This window comes from Natator depressus, chromosome 1 (genome assembly GCF_965152275.1).
Source record: "Natator depressus isolate rNatDep1 chromosome 1, rNatDep2.hap1, whole genome shotgun sequence".
NCBI lineage: Eukaryota > Metazoa > Chordata > Testudines > Cheloniidae > Natator > Natator depressus.
The window spans coordinates 218,540,025-218,559,424 of NC_134234.1; the positions used below are offsets into that span (position 1 = coordinate 218,540,025).

General features: G+C 41.7%; 1 protein-coding gene across 1 annotated transcript in view; it reads right to left on the reverse strand.

Moving 5' to 3' along the window:
• Positions 1 to 4,601: 4,601 nt before the first annotated feature.
• The window catches only part of ANO2 (anoctamin 2), a 265,370-nt gene continuing 250,571 nt past the window's right edge, over positions 4,602 to 19,400 (reverse strand). Inside the window, exons 20-24 of the mRNA XM_074935844.1 lie at positions 16,930 to 17,082; positions 16,770 to 16,822; positions 14,591 to 14,772; positions 6,736 to 6,841; positions 4,602 to 5,975 (exon numbers count right to left, since the gene is read on the reverse strand). Of these exons, the coding sequence (XP_074791945.1) occupies positions 5,694 to 5,975; positions 6,736 to 6,841; positions 14,591 to 14,772; positions 16,770 to 16,822; positions 16,930 to 17,082 (776 nt within the window). The 3' untranslated portion in view covers positions 4,602 to 5,693. The remainder of the gene's footprint in view (positions 5,976 to 6,735; positions 6,842 to 14,590; positions 14,773 to 16,769; positions 16,823 to 16,929; positions 17,083 to 19,400) is intronic.

Here is a 19,400-nt window from a genome sequence, read left to right on the forward strand (position 1 = left end):
CATCTAGTCCAGTCCCCTGCAGGATTAAGTATTATCTAAACCATCTATCCCTGACACGTGTTTGTCTAACCTGCTCTTAAAAATCTTCAGTGATGGAGATTCCACAGCCTCCCTAGGCTCTCTCTCACCAAACAGAAGTTGGTCTAATAAAAGCTATTACCTCACCCACCTTGTCTCTCCAGTGTACTGAATGACATTGTTTAGTGGGTCTGCCACTGTGACTGGCATTGTGTCTGATTGTATTTAACATCTCCATTGATGATATGGAAGAGGGCATAAAACAGCCTGTTGATACTAAATTAGGAGGAGCTGATAAGACAGAGAAATACAGTAATGCAGAAGGCTAGAGATAGCTTAGAAATATAGTCAGCAAGCAACTAAAGGAGGGTCTTCCTCCAAAAATGCTAGATACCAGAGTGTGGAGAAAAAGAATCTAAAGCACAAAGATACAGCTGGGAGCAGATGATCTCTGAGCAAGCCCGAAGGCGAAGGCAGTGCGGGATAGTTTAACTGATCCACCTACCAAGACCCATTACCAATCATGAATTACACAGATACATGCACCCCAATGCAACTGATTGAACGTCATGCTACAGATGTGGCAGTCATACCAGTTTCTGCAGTCTCACCTGCCTCGATACTGTATCCTCTGCAGGCTTCCCACAATGTTGTGGCAACAGATAAATGGAAAGTATTAAGCATTGTATAGTTTAGTAACATCTACCTACAGAGCACAAACAAAACTGGTTTGTATTTTATACACAAAAGAAAAAAGGGGAGGACCACTCTGGGAATAGAGAGACCACCTGTGCCTAATTAAAGGGTGAGACTGCATAACAGTGACAGATGTTACATTATTGTACTCAGAAGCGTTTATTGCTAACAGTGGGTAAATATTAAGCATGTTGAGTTGGACTTTTCCAAGCAATAATTTAACAAACATACTTCCACGTGGTTCTCTTATATTCTTTTACTATATTTCACTGACTTCAGTTGTCATGCTAGGTCAAAGTGCTCAAGGATATATCTAGACAGCAACATACTGGAAACACTGGACGGGCTAAAGACACCACCCCAAATTGTCACCTGCTTCTCTGCTGGCGGAGAGGCTGAAAATCTGATGGAACTTTACCCACAAGGTGTGGCAGAGAGAAGTGCCATTTCTGCAGCATCATTTCCTTCTTGGTAGCCCTTATGCAGGGTTGGGGACCAGCACTGTGGGTGTGTGGGTGGGGGGGGGGGTAAGAAGGGGCATCTACCCACTCAGATCCTGAGGATTCTGCAGCTAAGTTGCTGAGGAGTTCATAGAGCAACTCAGGAACAGGGTGCAAAGGCAGAGGCAGTGCCTCCTCCAATCCTGGACTGGTTTAGTTTCCTGGTTAATTCCTGATGGCTGCTCTAAATTACACTGCTGTCAATGGCCCCAAAGAGAAATCATTGTAACTTGGGATGCCAGACAGCAGAGAAGCCCGGGACATGTCCCCCTTCACATGGCTATATGCTTTCACGGACTACAGAGAGAATTAGTGGCAAGGGAACTGCTATGCTACTTGAGGATTCTCCTATAGAGGTGGGTATCCTCCATGGCCAGCTATGTCTACTTTAGGGTCAAACACAGGGCACAACACACCCCTCTGTATGTCCTCCTTTTTGTTCTTGCTTTTTGGTTAAAGGTGTAGATTCACATACTACTATACTCATAGCTAAATATATAGCATAAAATATACAGGCTGTGAAACACAACCAAGCTATTGCTGCTGATGGGAAGTTTACTTCTGCATTTCCTGGCTTTTTTTTGGTAATCCTCAACTGTGTGATATTAACAGTGTGTTAACAAAGGGCTCGTCACTTTAATTTAGATTTGCATTTACCAGCTGGACCACCACATTCCACATCTATGAAGAATCTATGAACATCACCCTGCATGAACACTTAACTATTTGTTTCCATTCTTTGAAGTTTTAATTTTTTTAAAAACATTAGGTTTTCTTCAGAAGTCTCTGCTTGATTTTTTTTTTTTTTTTTTTGCACAGAGATTTGGATCATTTTCATTGCAATAGCAGGAAGTGACAATAGTATACAGGTTTTATTACCTCTTTCTGGTTCTACTCGCATTCCTGTCTTTTCTTCCCCAGAGGCAGCTTTCCATGTGCACCTCTTGAAACAGAATCATTCTGTACTTCAGAGACATGAGTTATGGTAAGGAGGCACTTTATGGGTAGACTTACACGTATCATGCTGATAAAAAGGAATTAGATAAAGTCTCGCTTTGTGGGAAAGAGATAAGTTAGAAACTGGGACTGAATAAAGAACAAACCAGTGATCTACAATTACAGGAGTGGATGGGAAACTTCCCTAGGCAGTCTCAGGAAAAGCCAGAGGTTACCATGGGAATGCAATCATGTGTCTAATCCTTAGGGACTGCACCAAAGTTAAGTACCAAACCTGAGGGATTCCTGATGAATGAAACGTTCAGGTTCAAGATACAATAGAAACTATACCACAGATAAAGACAGATGAGCTGTCAGCATGATAGCTCCAATCAGAATGTCTGCCTTATAGCTGCGATTGTTACCTTAATTCTTTCCCAGTCTTGTCTGGGTGAGGTATATAAGCCTCAGGAGAACTTTGAGAGGGTAAATGTAAAGCTGTATGCATATTTAGCTCTTTTTATAGGAAAGGTTGAAATGCATTATCTCTTTTAACCCAGACCACCTCTTTCAGTTGCTCAAGACTTTTTCAAATTCTGCATAACAACCCTGGCTAAATATATGTAGCATTGTGAAGGAAATGAGTGGCCAAAAAGGGCACGCCCTGGCCACCACTTTGAAAAGTGACTAGTAATTTTGGGTACCCAACTTCAGTCACCTTAAGGAGGCCCAAATTCAGAAAGCACGCCCCAACTACGAAAACTAGATTCCAATAAAGTGTTAACCGCTTTGGGCGCCTAAAAATGGAGGCATCCAAAATCATTAGTCACTTTTAGAAAATCTTGGCCTATGTTCTCACACTCCAACAGTTCAGGAATAGATGATGAGATTTTGCTCAAACTTTTAGTTAAAAAAAAGAATTACTTCAGCACTAAGAAGAAGCATGGAACATTTCAGCCCTCAAAGATTCCCTCTCTCCCCAAATTATAAGCATTTGAAAAGAGGGATTATATTTAAAGTCATTACCTAACTGTTAAACTTTAATTACTGCAAAACTGTAACAGAGTGTCCTTTTACAGGGAGATTTTGAATTTCTGGTATATTCTGGAAAGCAGATTTATTTACTGTAAAACAGTGAGATTCCCTTCTTTACAGTTTCTTCAGGCAGCATGGAGCACAGTCTGGCAGCTCAAGCCCCGATGAATATTTATAAAATAATAGCGATATTGGTCAGAGGAATGGGTTTAATCCAGCTATTGATTGGCGGCACTGGTGTCACATGACCTATAAATCCCCTTCTAAACCCATTTCTGCATACACACTACCAAATATCTAAATGAGCAACGTTAGCCCCGACATATTCAACTGGCCTGTATTCATGCTGTATGGCAAATCCAATTTCTTCCTAATGTAGGTCTAACAATGTGATCAAAATTAATTGCATTTCCATCAGCCACAGATGTAAATTCCAGGTGTACATTACTCCAAACCTACAAAGCTATTACCAGAATACCGCATAATACAAATACGGTAAACAGTGGACATTTATACTGTTGTCAAATGTGAAGCCTTGGTAGGCCTTCTTGGAATCCTAGATCTTCGGAAAGTGAAATAATGCAATATTAATTCATGCAGAAGGATGGTCCAGCAGTTCTGCTGATAGCTTAAGAGAGAGGAGACCAAGCTTCAAGTCCCAACTGTTACAGATTTCCTGTGTGACACTGGACAAATTTCTTTGTGCCTCAGTTCCCACCTATAAAATCAGGATAAAAGCACTTCCCTCACAGGGGTTTTATGGCAATAAATGTGTAAAGACTGTAAGGGGCTCAGACACCATGTTGATGGGGGTAGCTTATTTTAAATCAAAATGATTTTTTCCTGTAGTTTGCCCGCTTATCTCAGTAAACTGGAAACACCAGATAGACATAGCCAGTAGTTTATATTCACGACATTTTGTGAAGAGATTTTCAAGTATCATTTTTTTAGTTATCTCACAAAACATCAAGGACGAGGTCAGATGCTATAATACTGCACATTCCTGCAACCTTAAAATGCATACCTGTCGGGCTGAGTGAATGTCATTGTGTTACAATGAGTCGTTTTTTAAACAGCAATTTTCCCTTCCTGATGGACAGGTGAAATTCAAAGGCTCCAGGACTATATATGAAATTACCTTGGAGATTTAAACAAAAAAATCCAGTCAGATCATAGAAATGTCTAAGTTGCCCCATCTGAAAGAGCATCATCTTTCTTTCTTCCCAAAGCATTCTGGGCAGCAGTATATGCTAGGAGAGATGCCTCTGCATGTGCTTTGAGTTGAGATGGATTCAGAAGGTCTATTAAAAGCAATATGTTTTTTAAGAAAGTTTTATTTTTAATCCATAACAGAATAAAATTATTCATTAGGTGCATTTAGATAAAAACCTAATTAATGAACCTGTTTCTCCTCTCTCGCCGTAGAATACAGTTATGCATAACAACATCTTGATTTACAGTAAATACACAACAGCAACGTTTTGTTATTTCCGGAGCAACGTACAGGAAGATATTGTCAAGGCGTCACTCTACTTTCACTTACACCAGTTTATCACCAGCGTTGATATCAACGGAGTTACTTCTGATCGACACCAGTGGGAGCTGAAGTCCCAGTTTAAGTGAGAAGTGAATTATGCCCAGAGTATTTTGCTCAGAACAACAAACAGTGATGTGCTTAGCTAGTTCTATCATCTTTACTTCTTTCAGATGCTTATGTTGTGATCTGTCTCTGCTTATTATTTAGGCTCCTGCTAAGCCAACAACTGTAGGCCAAAGTGCTCAGTAATCTTAATTATTTCTCTTCCTGCTATTTTGTGCCTTTAACCACAGCTCTGCATCGGGGGTGCTGTGGCAAGCCCACTACAATAAGAGCACCAAGAGGCATTGTGCATCATGAAGGCACAATGATTCCTAGAGCCTCTGGGTGTGCAGAGGGAATGTGTTTATTGCTACATCCTTTGAGAGGATGCAGTGTTCAGCCCCCTCTGTGGCTGGCCAGGTCTGCTAAAACATGTGTCTATTGCCCATGCTTCTTTGGAGTACATACTGCCCTAGGGGCATGTTAGCATGTAGCAGTCCTTGCACTCAGGAGAGTGCAGGGATTGGGATTGTGGCTGGTCTTGACACCGAGAATGCAAGAGTGGGAGGGCTCCTTATTACTGGTATTACGGTAGCCCGAGGAGATCTTGTCATGGACCAGAACCCTATTGTGCTAGACTCTGTACTCTGCCCTCCCCATTTCCCATGCTTCTATGCAAGGGCCAGCCACAGCCATAGCCTGGCTCTTTAATTTGCATTGAATAACGCTGAAAGTGCTGCAGCCCAGATAGCGTATAAAATGTTAGAGAGAAACTTACACCTGAAGTTTCCTGAGAAGTGACAGACTCCCTCCTCCACTCTCCCTGCCTATCAGTCCCTCCCTCCTTCACTCCAGTTTCAGGATCATATCACACAGTAAGTACACAGGTATTGCACATGTTCCATGGTACATTTCCTCTGCCTAAGGAGTCATACTTCTGTGTGCTGTGAGCTAAAGGATGCAAAGCTGCCCCGCTGACTCCGGCTAACGTGGCAGAAGCTTGCTGCTCGGTTCCTTCGGCCCCTTGTCTCGCCTTTGTTTCTGTGCTTGTCACCCATGATAAAGCTTTCGATCAGTTTGAGCCTCTCATGCTCTTCCTTCAGGAAGAAATCAACAAGCATACTCTTCTCCTTTTTGATTTGTTCGCAGATGTCCTTGGGAATGTCAGGAATCATCCAGTCAACCAGCGCACTGAGGAACATGACCAGGTTCTGCAAAATAAAGAGCAATAGAGAATACTCTGCTAGCTAGGCTAGAAGGGTCTGTAATACTCAACCAGGCTGTAACAGAATCAAACCTCAGCTACAGAATAGTTAGAAATACCCCATCAACCCAGTGGCATATTACCATTCAAACATGTCATGTTTAAGCTCTGTCTGAAATTAGGCACCTAAACAAGGCTCTGATTCAGGAAAATGTCCCAATTCTAGAAATCACTTACGCATGTCCTTAACTCCCACTGAACAGAATGGATAAGTTAGATGCATATTTAAGTGTTGTCCTAAATATAAGCACATGCTTAAGTGTTTTGCTGAATTGGGGCCCAAGTGGCCCTGCAGGCTTATTCCACGCACATGTTCAAAGGTACTGAGCACCCAACACCTTAGCTGGTAGAAACCAAAGCTCCCTATCCCAAGAGCAAGTATTGCATCGGCAGTAGCAATACAAGCATCTGCCACACATTGTCGCTCCAATGTGCTTCATTTGTGACCTGAAAAGACCAGCTCTAGGTCCAACAAATCTCCATGCTCATTCCATCCTCAGGTTCTCTGCTAAGGAGGTGTTTGTGAGGTGGACACTAGCGCTGTGCACAGACCAGAATCCTGAATCTCAAATGTTATGGATGCACATGTGTACAGGTACTGGGGGTGCCAGTGCATGTAGTGGACAGGCAAGATGAACTGCATGCACCACACACATCCATTAGCGTCTGTGATTTAAATTGTAATATGGTAAACTCAACAGACTTACCTGAAATAGAATAACAAAAGCCAAGCGAGCAGATAAAACTGACCAGTACTGCTTAGAAAATTCATACTGATTTGGGGACCAAGGTGGTTCTCTGTAATCCTTGTACCTGCCAGTGAAGATAGCTTGGTTAGCGCACAATTTCCAGCAATTGCCACCTACAGATTATACTAAACACTTTGATAAAACAACTTTGCAGCAGCTAACTCTAGAAAATTGAATCCCCTGAGCATTACGTACCTCATCCCACACTATTAGTTAAAACTCCAGGATCCGATCTCAGTCACCATTGTAGATCTGGAATACCTCTAGCGAATCCAACAAGGTTACTCTGGTTTTACACAGCTGTAACCGAGATTGGAATGTGGCCCTAATGGGGAAAATCTTCTAGTGTGGTTGGATTTCCTTTTGGAAAATAATATATAGAGCTATTCTAGTCTTAAATTCACCTCAGTGCAGAGGATCTGACATGCTGCAAATATACAATGAATAAAGATATACTGCAGTGTATTGAGATCAAAGAAGGCAATTAGTGGGCTTGTGCAAAGATTGGTGTTCAAACCTATTTTATTTACCATTATCATTAATATTTTGGAAGAGGAAGTAAACAAGATGTTAATAAAAACTTTCAGATGCTAGTAAACTGGAATGTTTTGCGAACATAAAAAAAGGACAGATATCAGACAAAGAGTGGTAAGAAATTAAGGCAGAAAATAAGAATAATTTTGGAAAAATGCGAAGTAGTATAAATAAAACAAAACAGTTAAAGAGAAGATGAGATACAGATCTCGGAGGGACACCGTTTGAAAACAGATACAGTGGGAAGAGTCTAAGGCTGACTGAGAACGGCAAGTGAGCACACATTTGCACCATGACATGGCAGCAGAAAAGGACAGTGTTTTTTGCAGCTGCATAAGTAAGGGCATGATGGAGCTGGGAGGTAATAGTTCGTCGGTAAACAGCTCAGATTAAAAACTACACCTGGAATACTGCAATGGGGACCTCAGGATGAAAAAAGACTATTGAGAAATTGAACGCAATTCGGAGAAAAGCAAAAATGATCAGGGGCCTGTAGAGACTGACTTACCAGAAAATATTAAAGCACTGAATATATATTGCTCAGTTATGGTATGTAACAACCAAGGTAGGACATTATAACCTTACACAACCTGCTGAGGGATATAAACACCTGAGACTGAAAGGGATTATTTAGTGAGGTGCACAGTGTATTACTAGGAGTATGGGATGAAAGTAAGAAAGGGAAAAACTGGCTTGAATATCAGGAAACACTTCCTGAGAATGCAAAAAGAAAAGGAGGACTTGTGGCACCTTAGAGACTAACTAATTTATTTGAGCATAAGCTTTCGTGAGCTACAGCTGAGAATAAGAGTCATTAGACTGCGGAAAATGGGGAATAATGGAAGATCTTCGTATATAAAACTAGACACCAAAAATCACGGACTCGTTAGAGCCCCGTAATCTCATGAATGTTGCATGGTGTCAAGGCCCAAGGAAATTTTGCACAGCTTCACTGGAAACCTTGTTGTTTAGGACAGCTGAAACTAGACTGAACTCATGTCTGTAGAGCAGAAGTTCTCAAACTGGGGCGCACACCATGTATTCTGAGGGAGCGTGGGAAGCTTTAGGGGAAAAAAATTTACTGCACACATCCAGAGCTGGGCAGCCAGAGCTCAGAGCTGGGTGGCTGAAGACTGGTGGCTGGGTGCCAGGGGCGGGGAGAGGCATAAACTACTACAGAAACAAAGAAGGGAGACGCAATCAAATACATTTGAGAACCACTGCTATAGAGCAAAAATGATGTATAGAGAACTGTAGGACTATCAGAGCTATGAAGTAAGTAGCAATCCCTCTTTTCTATTTCCAACCTCTCTGATTCCGTGTCATCTTAATTAAAGTACAACAGATCAGGGGGCCTCTGGCCTTTCCATTCTGCAGAGCATTCCTAAGAGTGTCTCTTTCAGGGACCCATCTCAACACATTAACTATCCCTCCACTTTATTCTCAAAATATTTCATTTTGAAGATGATCGGGATGGGTTCTGCAGACCTCTGGTGGTTCAGGGACCCCAGTTTGGCAATGACAGCAAGACAGTCCACTGCAAAAGAAAAATGAAAGGGACCAGAAGTGGCCAATGTGGCTTTACAAAAGACTGCCTCAAAGATCTGAAGGCAAAAAGGAATGTGTATTGGAAACAGGGAAGCCTGGAGGAAAGTAAAGACAGATAGAAAGGGTCAGTTAAGGCTGGAAGAGAATGATGTTAGAGTAAAAAAGGAAGCTGAATCAATGTTAGACAAAGTGATTAAGGGAAATAAAAAAGGGCCTTACAAAAATATATCAGTGGGCTAAAATGTAGTGCGCTTAAATGTAATCATAGAGTCGTAGGATTGGAAGGGACCTCGAGAGATCCATCTTCAAACCATCCCTGACAGGTATTTGCTCTTAAAAATCTTCAATGATGGAGATTCCACAACCTCCCTAGGCAATTATTCCAGTGCTTAATTACCTTGACAGTTAGGAAGTTTTTCCTAATGTCCAACCTAAACTTCCCTTGCTGCAATTAATGCCCACTGCTTCTTGTCTTATCCTCAGAGGTTAACAGCAACAATTTACTTCTGTCCTCCTTGTAACAACCTTTTAGGTACTTGAAAACCGTTATCATGTCCCCTCTCGGTCTTCTCTTTTCCATAGTAAACACACCCAATTTTTTCAATCTTTCCTCATAGGTCATGTTTTCTAGTCCTTTCATTTGTTTTGTTGCTCTTCTCTGGACTTTCTCCAATTTCTCCACATCTTTCCTGAAATGTGGCACCAAGAACTGGACACAATATTCCAGTTGAAGCATAATCAGCAAGAGTAGAGCAGAAGAATTACATCTTGTGTTTTGTTTACAACACTCCTACTAATCCCAGGATGATGTTTGCTTTTTTTACAATAGTTTTATTCAGTTGACTCATATTTAGTTTGTGATCCACTAGGACCCCAGATTCCTTTCCTTAGTACTCCTTCCTATGCAGTCATCTGAAAACTGGTTGTGCTATTCTATTTTTATTTTAAATTGGTCTTTGATTAAAAAAAATATGGAAGAAATGAGTGAACAGTTGTGAGATAGTGATGGCCCTCATCAGTGTTCTGAAGCTGCGGTTCATAAAGCAGGTGAAATGGGAATAATTGGAAAAAATGGAAATCATACAGATCTGTGAGTCTAGATGATATGGATACCAGGTCACTAGGGAAACAGCTCCTTCGGAAAAAGAAAAAAAAAAAAAAGAGAAAAAAAAGCTTCACAGGCCCAGTGCAAAAGGAAGCAGGTCTATGCTAAGGAAAACTCCCTTTAAAGATTTGTATCTGCCTTCTTTCTCTTCTGAATGTGAGTATGTGACCAGCATGTTTTCATGTACTCCACTATTGCATGAGGTTATAAAGGTTAAAAGGACGAGGGCAATAAAAATGGCATATAATTTAACACGGTTTGCTTTTAATTTGCCTTTAGCTACACAAATGTTCTTTTGCTCTCAAAAATCATGACAACGAATGATATGCAACAGAGTAGCGTCACAGCAATGTTTGTTTGGAAAACATGCCAAAGAGTTCACAGCACTGGATAAAATGGTGCTCAAAATATTCAGAGAATTTATTCTGGATGTTCAGTGGGAGAATTTTCTCACTTGTTATGGTTATTTTTAGGATACCTTAATCTCTGGTAATGCCCGTAAGGAGCAAAATTCAATCTTACTGTAACCACATTTATCTCCAGAGGTCACAGAAATCTAAGAATAAGAGAGGTCAGCTTGTTCCCAACATACTTGCCAGAAAAAGAAACACAGATTTTTTTTTTCTAGTAAAAGGGACAGTGTTCATAGCATGTCTCCTGGGTTTGGAGTTAGATATCCTATGTTTTATCACAGTTTGTGTTCTAGCCAAAGCTGTGACTTTGATAAGATTTCACTAAGGCGGGTGATATTCAGAAATGGCCAGCAAACATGCTGATATCTTCCCATAATATTTTCCTGATAATTAAAGGAAGAGAAATGTTCTCATTTGTTTCTCACTGAACCAATATCAGATTAGTCTGGTACAGAGTCAGACTTTTAACTCGGGTTTCTTGTTTTCAGTACAGGAGACAAATTCTGCTCAGAGGGAAGAATTGGAATGTACCTGACATACAGCTCCAGACAATGAACCATCTGCTATGATTTAGCTCTGCTCCCTGTTTTGCAGCCCTATCAAGGCCATGTAAACCCAAGCAGGGCATTTCATCATTGCTGCCAGTGCACAATCTTCCAGGTAAATTGACAGTCATACACCAGACAATGAAGCTGTGAGCATGTAACTGGAATCAACACTAGGACACCAGACACACAATTGAAGTGAGATGGGCATGTCACAAGGATGCCTGATGAGAGATTACCTAATATAATAACGTATAGCCACCTTGGACAAAGAAAATCGGGGGTGGGGGGCAGGGAGAAGGAATGCTTCACAGACATCTTGGAGGACAATCTAAAAGCATGTAATAGCTCTGTATTGTACTGGAGAGCTAATTGCTAGCAACACAGAGAAATGGAGGAGAGCAGGGCACAAGGAGAAGAGCAATTTGGCAAAAGGAGGCCCAGAGCATAGCTTTAAGACTATTATATCTCGCCTGCCACAGAGGAATAGGTGAGTAGAAGATAACACTGAGCAGAGTCCCCATCACCAGCAGTGCTTATTGGACGTGCCACACTAGTGCTTCCCACAACATCCCTACTAGCCAATGGAGGATTTTGCTCTTTCTACTGTCTCACAGACTTTAAGGCCAGAAGGGACCATCATGATCATCTAGTCTGACCTCCTCCAAATTGCAGGCCACAGAACCTCACTCACCCACTCCTGCAATAGACCACTAACCTCTGGCTGAGTTACTGACGTCCTCAAATCATGGTTTAAAGACTCCAAGTTACAGAGAATCCACCATTTACTTTAGTTTAAACCTGCAAGTGGCCTGTGCCCCATGTCCTTCCTCTGGGTTTCAGTGGCCTGCTTGTTACAAGAGCTGTCCACTCTCTCAATGACTCAGTGCTCTCTCTTAGTCTGCTAGTTGGATGTTGCAGCCCTCATTGCAGGACATTTGCACTGTTCTGGCTTACCCACCCTCCCAATCACTCATATCTTGGAGCCTGACCGTGTGGCCCTTACTCACTTGAGTAATCCTTACTCCGTGAAATCAATGGGATCACTTGCACAAGTAAAGTTTATTCACATAGATCAGGATAGCAACACTGGATAACTTTACCAATTCCACACCAAACAATGACAACTTGGATTTCTCTTCTTGAAAACAACTTTACACGTGTGGGGCATTCCCCATTGACTCTACAGCTAGCTAGTTATGAGCCTTTTCTCTCATAACAAGAGCTACTAGTACTTCAGCGGCCACCCTACAAAATGTCCAGTTGCTTTAGATAGCTATAATAATAGGTGTATTTACAATATTGCCTAGAAACTGCCTATAGTATGTATAGGGAAATATAGTAATCACTGCAGCAAATAATGAGGTATTTATCTAAGAAAAAATTAATTAACCAGTGTCGGGAATGGGAGGGTTTCTAGCCAGGAAATACAGCATGATTTCTATGCTGACTCATAGTATTACATGCCAGCATCTCTGTGTTCAAGATAATCTAGGGATTTATGAGTATAAAACAATTAAAGTATAATGCTGACAAAGTTCATTGACATAGAATAGCTCAGCATTCATATTTTAAATATAATTAGATTTACTTATTTGAAATAGCCAGTATAGTGCCATGCCCACAGGCTTTGGCAGCACCATAGTGGAGACCTGGGGCCAGATTCAGATCTCCCTTAATGGCAATGTTCATCAGAAGTAATTTCACTGAAATCTATGGAGATACTGCGTAATAAAATTGGTCCAAAGGAGAACAGAGTCAGCCCTCTGGATTTGATGTCTAGTTTTGGTATCTAAGTCCCCATTTCAGCTATGGCTGGATATAATAAACAGGCAACACCTTCAGCCGTGGTGACTTAGTGGCTGTGGCAAATGTGGAGGGTCCTGTAATAATTTCTTAGTATTGCAGACTGATCTGATTACTGGGGTGCTGTTTTCGGTGTGAATGGTTTGCTTAAAGTGCTTCTCACTAGGGGCTTGTCTGGGATGAGTCAGGCAGAGGGGGCTCAAGGTGGTCCCTTAACGGCTTCTATTAAAGGGAATGCTAAAGGACATTGCCAGAACTAGTGGCTCTGCTGACTCTGGCTCAGTTCCCCTTTGAGCCTATGGAACTGGTTTGACCAGCCGGTGACAAAACCCACCAGCAATGAAGAAGTCTGGGGTGTGAGGAGGACCTAAGAACTCTCATGGTATATAAAAGGACATTCTCTTAGGGATGCAAGGGGGGACCAGATTGAAAAGACACTCAAGCAGCAACCCATTGACATGTCTGGAGAAGCTAGGCCTGCCTCATTCCTACCTAGGATGGTGGGACTTCAGGTAAAATAGACATGAGTGTAGGCTGTTTGTGATTTTACATCCCTTTTTCTGTAATGCTTTGTTCCAGCTTCCAAATAAAAGTACTTTGTTCTAACAAGGCTGCTGGTCCCCATCACTGGTCACAAGTTCCTGAAGGGAGGAAATAGGGTTTCTTAAACCCTGTCAGACTTGTAGGGCAACAGCAATTGGTATTGAAGCCAGATCCTGGTTTGAGAGTGGAAGAATTGAGTGATTCCCTTTGATACAGGTATAGGCAAGAGGCCCAAGACCTACACTGGGTGCTCTTGGACAGACCAGAAGGGGGACAGAAATGCAGCTAGTCCCATGACTGAGGCTGGTGTTAATGACCGACATCAGGGGTGTTCTTCCAAAGACCACTACATACTTCAGTAAAGCCAATGGGTGTGCTAAAGCATTCTTTGTGTGCAACAGAAGGAGCAATTAAGCACCTGTGTATAGTAAAAAAAACTTCAGACAAAGAGTGGGGCCAACTCCCAGAGTCCTCTGAAAAGGCAAGCCAGGTGGCAGGCTCAGGGGTTTCCTAAGAGACTCTACATGCAGATGCCAGGTATTGGTTCTGGGCTGTGTGAGCTGCAGTAAGAAAGACAGGGCAAGCAGTGGTGTGTGCCCCTCGAGCAGAAGCGCAGAGGCAGCCTCTCCTCAGGCACAGTTGTGGCTGGAGGGGCTCACTTGGGAATTGCTGAGCAAGAAAACTGCCTGTGGGCTGCATGTTCCTATCTCTGCTCAGGGAAACAGGACCTTGCATTCATTTTTGTGAATAAATAAGATTACATCAAGACTTTACCCTGCCTCACAAACCTCCAAACTTTGGCTTTCTGCTCGGCTTAAGGGGCAACAGACTAAATACTGTTGATAGTTTCTGAAGGGAATTACCCCAACATTCCTTGTCAGAAAACATGGTATTAAAGCGTGTGACCATGGAGAAGGGGGAAGGTGTGGGTTTTCAAGCAGGGGAAAGCATGGGGAAAACGGGACCCTGTAAGGGAGGAAATGTTGTTCTAATTAGAGGGAGTGTATTTTTAAGGTGTGATCCTGCTTCCATTCTTATCGATGAGAGTTTTGTCCTTGATGTTAGTAGGAAAAGAATCGAACCCTAGGTTTTTATGTTCAGCAGAAGTCTTGGACGAAGCTGTTCATTCTGTGCATGGAGGCACCATTGAATTTTGCATCTACATATTCTAAAAACCATATCTGAATTAACTAAGAAGATAATAGTTTCAAAGAACAGAAAAGCTTCGCAGGTCTAACTCAGAGAGGAAACGCTTTTATCTAACATAAGACCAAAACAATTGACTTTACCTACACAAAGTGTTGTTAGAGCTACTTTACCTGCAGAATATAACTTCCTGTTCAAACTGTGAGTTGTCTGGCTGTGTTCCAGCTTTGAGATGACTAACATTGAAGTATGAGAGGGTGTGATTGACGAAGCCATGCATGGTTCCATTTTGACTGTATGCATACTGATACACAAGGCGTGGAATGAAATCAGATGTAACAGAGATTACAAAAGCCTGGGAGACAAAAAATAACCCAGTGAATCTACAGATGTGTTTTAGATTAATTGAATTCAGGTTATAGTTTTCATGTTCAAATAAATATAGAATGATGATGATCAATTTTGCAACCTCACAAGTGAGAGAGAACTTGCCAGACACATCAAAGAATAAGTGTTTTTAAACTACACTAGCCTGCTGTGTCTCTCTCCAGGCAGAGGCAACTCGTGGGATTGTGTGGGGGCGCACATGGGGTTATGTGCCCCCCCCCCAGATTTCTGCCAAGGTTTATACTTTTCTTTTTTTTTTGGCAGGGAGTGGATTTAAAATTGTAACCCCCAACACACATACAACTATCAACGTAACAGTTACGTGTTGCCTCTGTCTCCAGGGAAGGTGTATAGCTAGGCAGGTGGGACATTTTGAAGAGCAAAGAGTAATTTCAACAATTGCCTCATATATCCTGGTCTTAATCCTGCCCCCAGAGATATCAATGGGAGTTTTACCACTGATTACAAAAAGAGTGCAGGAGCCGGACCACAGCATATATAACAGCCAGATCCTCAGCTGGTATAAATCGGTGTAAATTCATTGATTTCACTGGTGCTATGCCAATTTATACCGGCTGAGGTGTGGCCCATAAAGGACTAATTCTCGGTTCCCTTGCTCCATTCTAAATCTGGAGTAGTTCCACGAAGTCAATGGAGTTTACTCTGGTGTCAAACGGATGTGAGATCAGAATTAGCCCCAGAAGCATCTAGAATGTGCAAATAAAAGTTAACTGAGTGCCACATTCTGCCACCCTACTCTGTGAGTAGTCCCACTCAAAAAATGATACTCAGCATGAGAAAAGATGATAGAATCTGGTTCTAAATATTTTTTAAACTCAAGTATGCACATTTTCACTTTCCAGTTGTCGACAACAGAGGGGCAGCATAGTCAGTGTTTTAATTAAAGCACTTGGAGAATACAGACAACTAGAGAATGTCTGAAATTTTAAATAACTACAGGGCCTGATCCTGCAAAGTGCACTCAGGTAAAATGGGGGGGTGGGGGAAGCAGCACGGTTCTGCTGATAGGGCTTAGCACTGGGAGTGGGGGGTCTGCATTCTATTCCTGGCTCTGCCACTTGGGCAAATCACATACTTTCTTTGCACATCAGTTTCCTCATCTGTGATGATATTGATTTTCCTTTCTAATGTGCTTTGAGATCTATGGAAAAAAAGTACTCTGTATTATTATAATTAAACCCCACGGGCCTGATTCTCATTTATACTAAGATCTTGTCTACTTGGGAAAGGTTTATAGTATAACCAAAGGTGTGAATTTAAACCAATATAGTCATAATCAGAATGCCACCCCCACCCTCCAAGCAGGTATGGGTGACCTTTTTCAGTCTAACATATGTTGCTTGAGAAGGAGTTTAAGGTACACCAAAAAATGCTACTCTTATATTGGAATCAGAGTGCCTGCATAAGAGATCGTACTGGTATAACTATACATGTATAACAATAGCTGTATAACTGGTAAAACTTTTTCTTTGAGAGAAGGCCCTAAGTTCCTTTCACTGCTCAAGTAAATTACATTCAAACGGACTTAATCCAAACCTATATTTACACTGCCAGAGAATGACGTAAATGCGTCTAAGCATTATAATACCTAGTTCTCATACAGCATTTTTCATAAATGAGAATTAGTCCTCTATTGGTGTGCTTGGAATTTTGCCTGACTAATAATTGCAGGATCCGGCCCATTAATGTGTGATTTCTATGTAAATTAATCTTCATGTCACACAAAACATAATAATTCAGAAACAGAGATGAGTAAATGTACATGTCTCGTGTAATTCTGATTCTACGTAACATTACATGATGTTTTAAACTCAAGGAGTAGCAAATTGGGTAACTTAGTTTTTCATTGTATTTTATGGCAATTGAAGAAAGTAGACATTGCTCAAAATTTAAATTATGCTTAAGGGACAAAATAAGCTCATAAAGTCATAATCAAATACTTACATTAATGATAACTGAAAACTTTCCAATACCACTCAAAATGTTATACCAAATTCCTGTAAAAGAGTTAATAACAAAGCTTTGTTACAGGATTAATCTTAATTTCCTCTTTCGAGGTGAATTCCTGGTGTCACCATCATTGCAAAGATTCTTCATTACGTACCAATATCTTTTTCTCTCACTGTGTCTGGCCTCCTTAACTCAGAAACAAACTTTTTTGCATCCAGCCGAACTTCTATGATGTTGTTAAGAAGGGCAAACACCGGAGCCAGAGGGAAGGAGGCAACGAAGAGCGTGACAAAGCCGAACTGGATAACTGGAAGAGAGAGACGTATTGTTCAGAGAGAAGCTCTGTACTGACATATTAAACATATGTCCGCAGGAAATCAGCTGCTGAGGTTTGTGTGTTACAGGAAATATAAAACTCCATTTCAAACATTTCTATCCTGTTGTTAAACAGTACAACAAACAATGTGAGGCTATGAAAGAAAGAAGGATTTGTCACTGTGTTTTTATATTGGTTCTAATATTGCTCTTGGTCTCCAATGTGCATACATGGGCCAGAGTAAATATTAGTTTAATAAAGAAAAGTAGTATGAATGCTATTTTCCTTTTAAATAAAATCATCTTGAATGAGGCCATGTTATCCCTCCCATTGTTTGTTTGTAGAGGAGAAGCAATGCGTATAAATAGGGAGGGGAAATCCATGAGGCAACATCCCCTATTCCCAAGACCCTTTGGAAGACTGTCTGGGCAAACTGCCCTCTGTAGGTGTTTGGGCTCAGGGGTGAAACTATGGTATGGCCACTCTCTGTGGCATCATCCCCCTCCATACCTTGGGGAATTCTGGTGCAATTCCCAGTAGAAGCCAATGCTGTTCATTGCATCATCAAATATTGCATTCCTGCTTCAGCGCCTTCTTGGGGAAAGAATAGCAGATGGGAAGGAAGAAAGGCGCTTGAGCATTTAAGGAACCAACGGCAGCCTAACATGGAGGGCCTGCCCCTGCCCTAAGGAAACATAACATGGAGGACCTGACCCTGCCCTAAGCACAGAAGCCCTAAGATTTCTACAGATCCAGCCACTGAAGAGCCACAATCCTGATTTCTTCCACAGGTAGGTATACTGGAGGGAACGTTGCCTCTTGTACAGCACCTAATACACGGGGGGGCCTGGTCTATGACTGGAGCCCTAGGCACAGGGCCGTCCCTAGGGGGCTGCGGGGCCCAGGGTGGAAATGACGGATTCGTCTCTTCCGGGACCGACTGCACCGACCAACCGCACCAGCCCTCAGGGCCCCCCCTAAGCGCGGTGCCTGGAGCGCTCGCTCCGATTTGCCCTACCCAAGGAACGGCTCTGCCTAGGCACTACTACAATACAAGCAAACAATAACTCAAGAGTTTAAACTCTTGGCATTTCCTGAATTGTTTATGCCTGTCCCATGGGGGCAGGGATGATCTGGATGCAAGTAAGCAGCTTTATTCTGAAGACAACTTAGACATCAATTTTCAGATCCTCTCCCGGCAAAGTGGAATTTAGAGGAATGAAAGTATTTTTCCAAAGTCCCCCAATGTTTCAACTATATTTAAGACCGTGCACAGTGCATATTGGGCCCAATGTTGCAAGGTGCTGAGTGTCCTTAATTGCCATTGCCTTCAAAAGAAGCAGAGGACAGTCAGCTTGCAGGATCAGGCCCATTCTGGGCCCATCTTGAGAGGTGCTGAACCAGCTGAGAATGTTGACCTCCTTATACTGTAGGTGCTGACCACCTGCCAAGAAGCTCTAAGCACCTTTGTCTCCCAATGAAGACAAGACGTCAGGACTTGATAGCATTATCACCACACAAGACTGGCCCTCTCTTTGTAAAATGTAACATGGAACATTATTTTAATATAAAGATGAGCTCTTATTTCCCAAAGAAAGTAGCGCAGGGTGGCATAAGGAGAGACTGGCTGAAAGGCATATTGCACAACTGCAATGGAGATAGACACAACAAAATTAAACTAATGAATGTACGTGCCCATAATTATATAAATAGTGCTACAAATACGATTTGAGTGCACTGCAGCGATATGCATTGTGATTTCTTTGTAAGCAGAATATCAGGTCCCTGTACAAGCTCGCAGTCCATTGCAGCAGATGTCCTTTGCACTTTTGGAGGAGAGAAAAAAAATGGAAAAGAAAACTAATCCTAGCATAGCAGGACTAGTCAACTATTTTCTCTAGAATAATTTCCTTTGGCACTGTTGTCACAGCCCACAGCCAACTGATAAAACAGCTTTCCCCAGAATCTTTTTTGTACCCAGCTTATTTTTTGTGTACCTGTTTCAAGCCTCATTATGGTTCCCCCCCCCATCTCCTCTCCCAGTGACAATGTATTTGCACAACAAACCATTATCTCCATGATAATTGTGGCCATGGTTTGCCATTTTCAATGGTTTGCTTTGGGGATAAAGGTTATATCATCCTGACATAGCATGATGGGAGCTATTTCAACATACAAGAATATGTTACCCTCTAAATTATAGTTTCCTGAATATCTTATGTTTGAATCAGGAAAAGGAAGTAAGGAAATAAAAACAGATGTTAGAGAAGTATCTCAAAAACCTTTGAAATGCTTAGAAAAATATACAG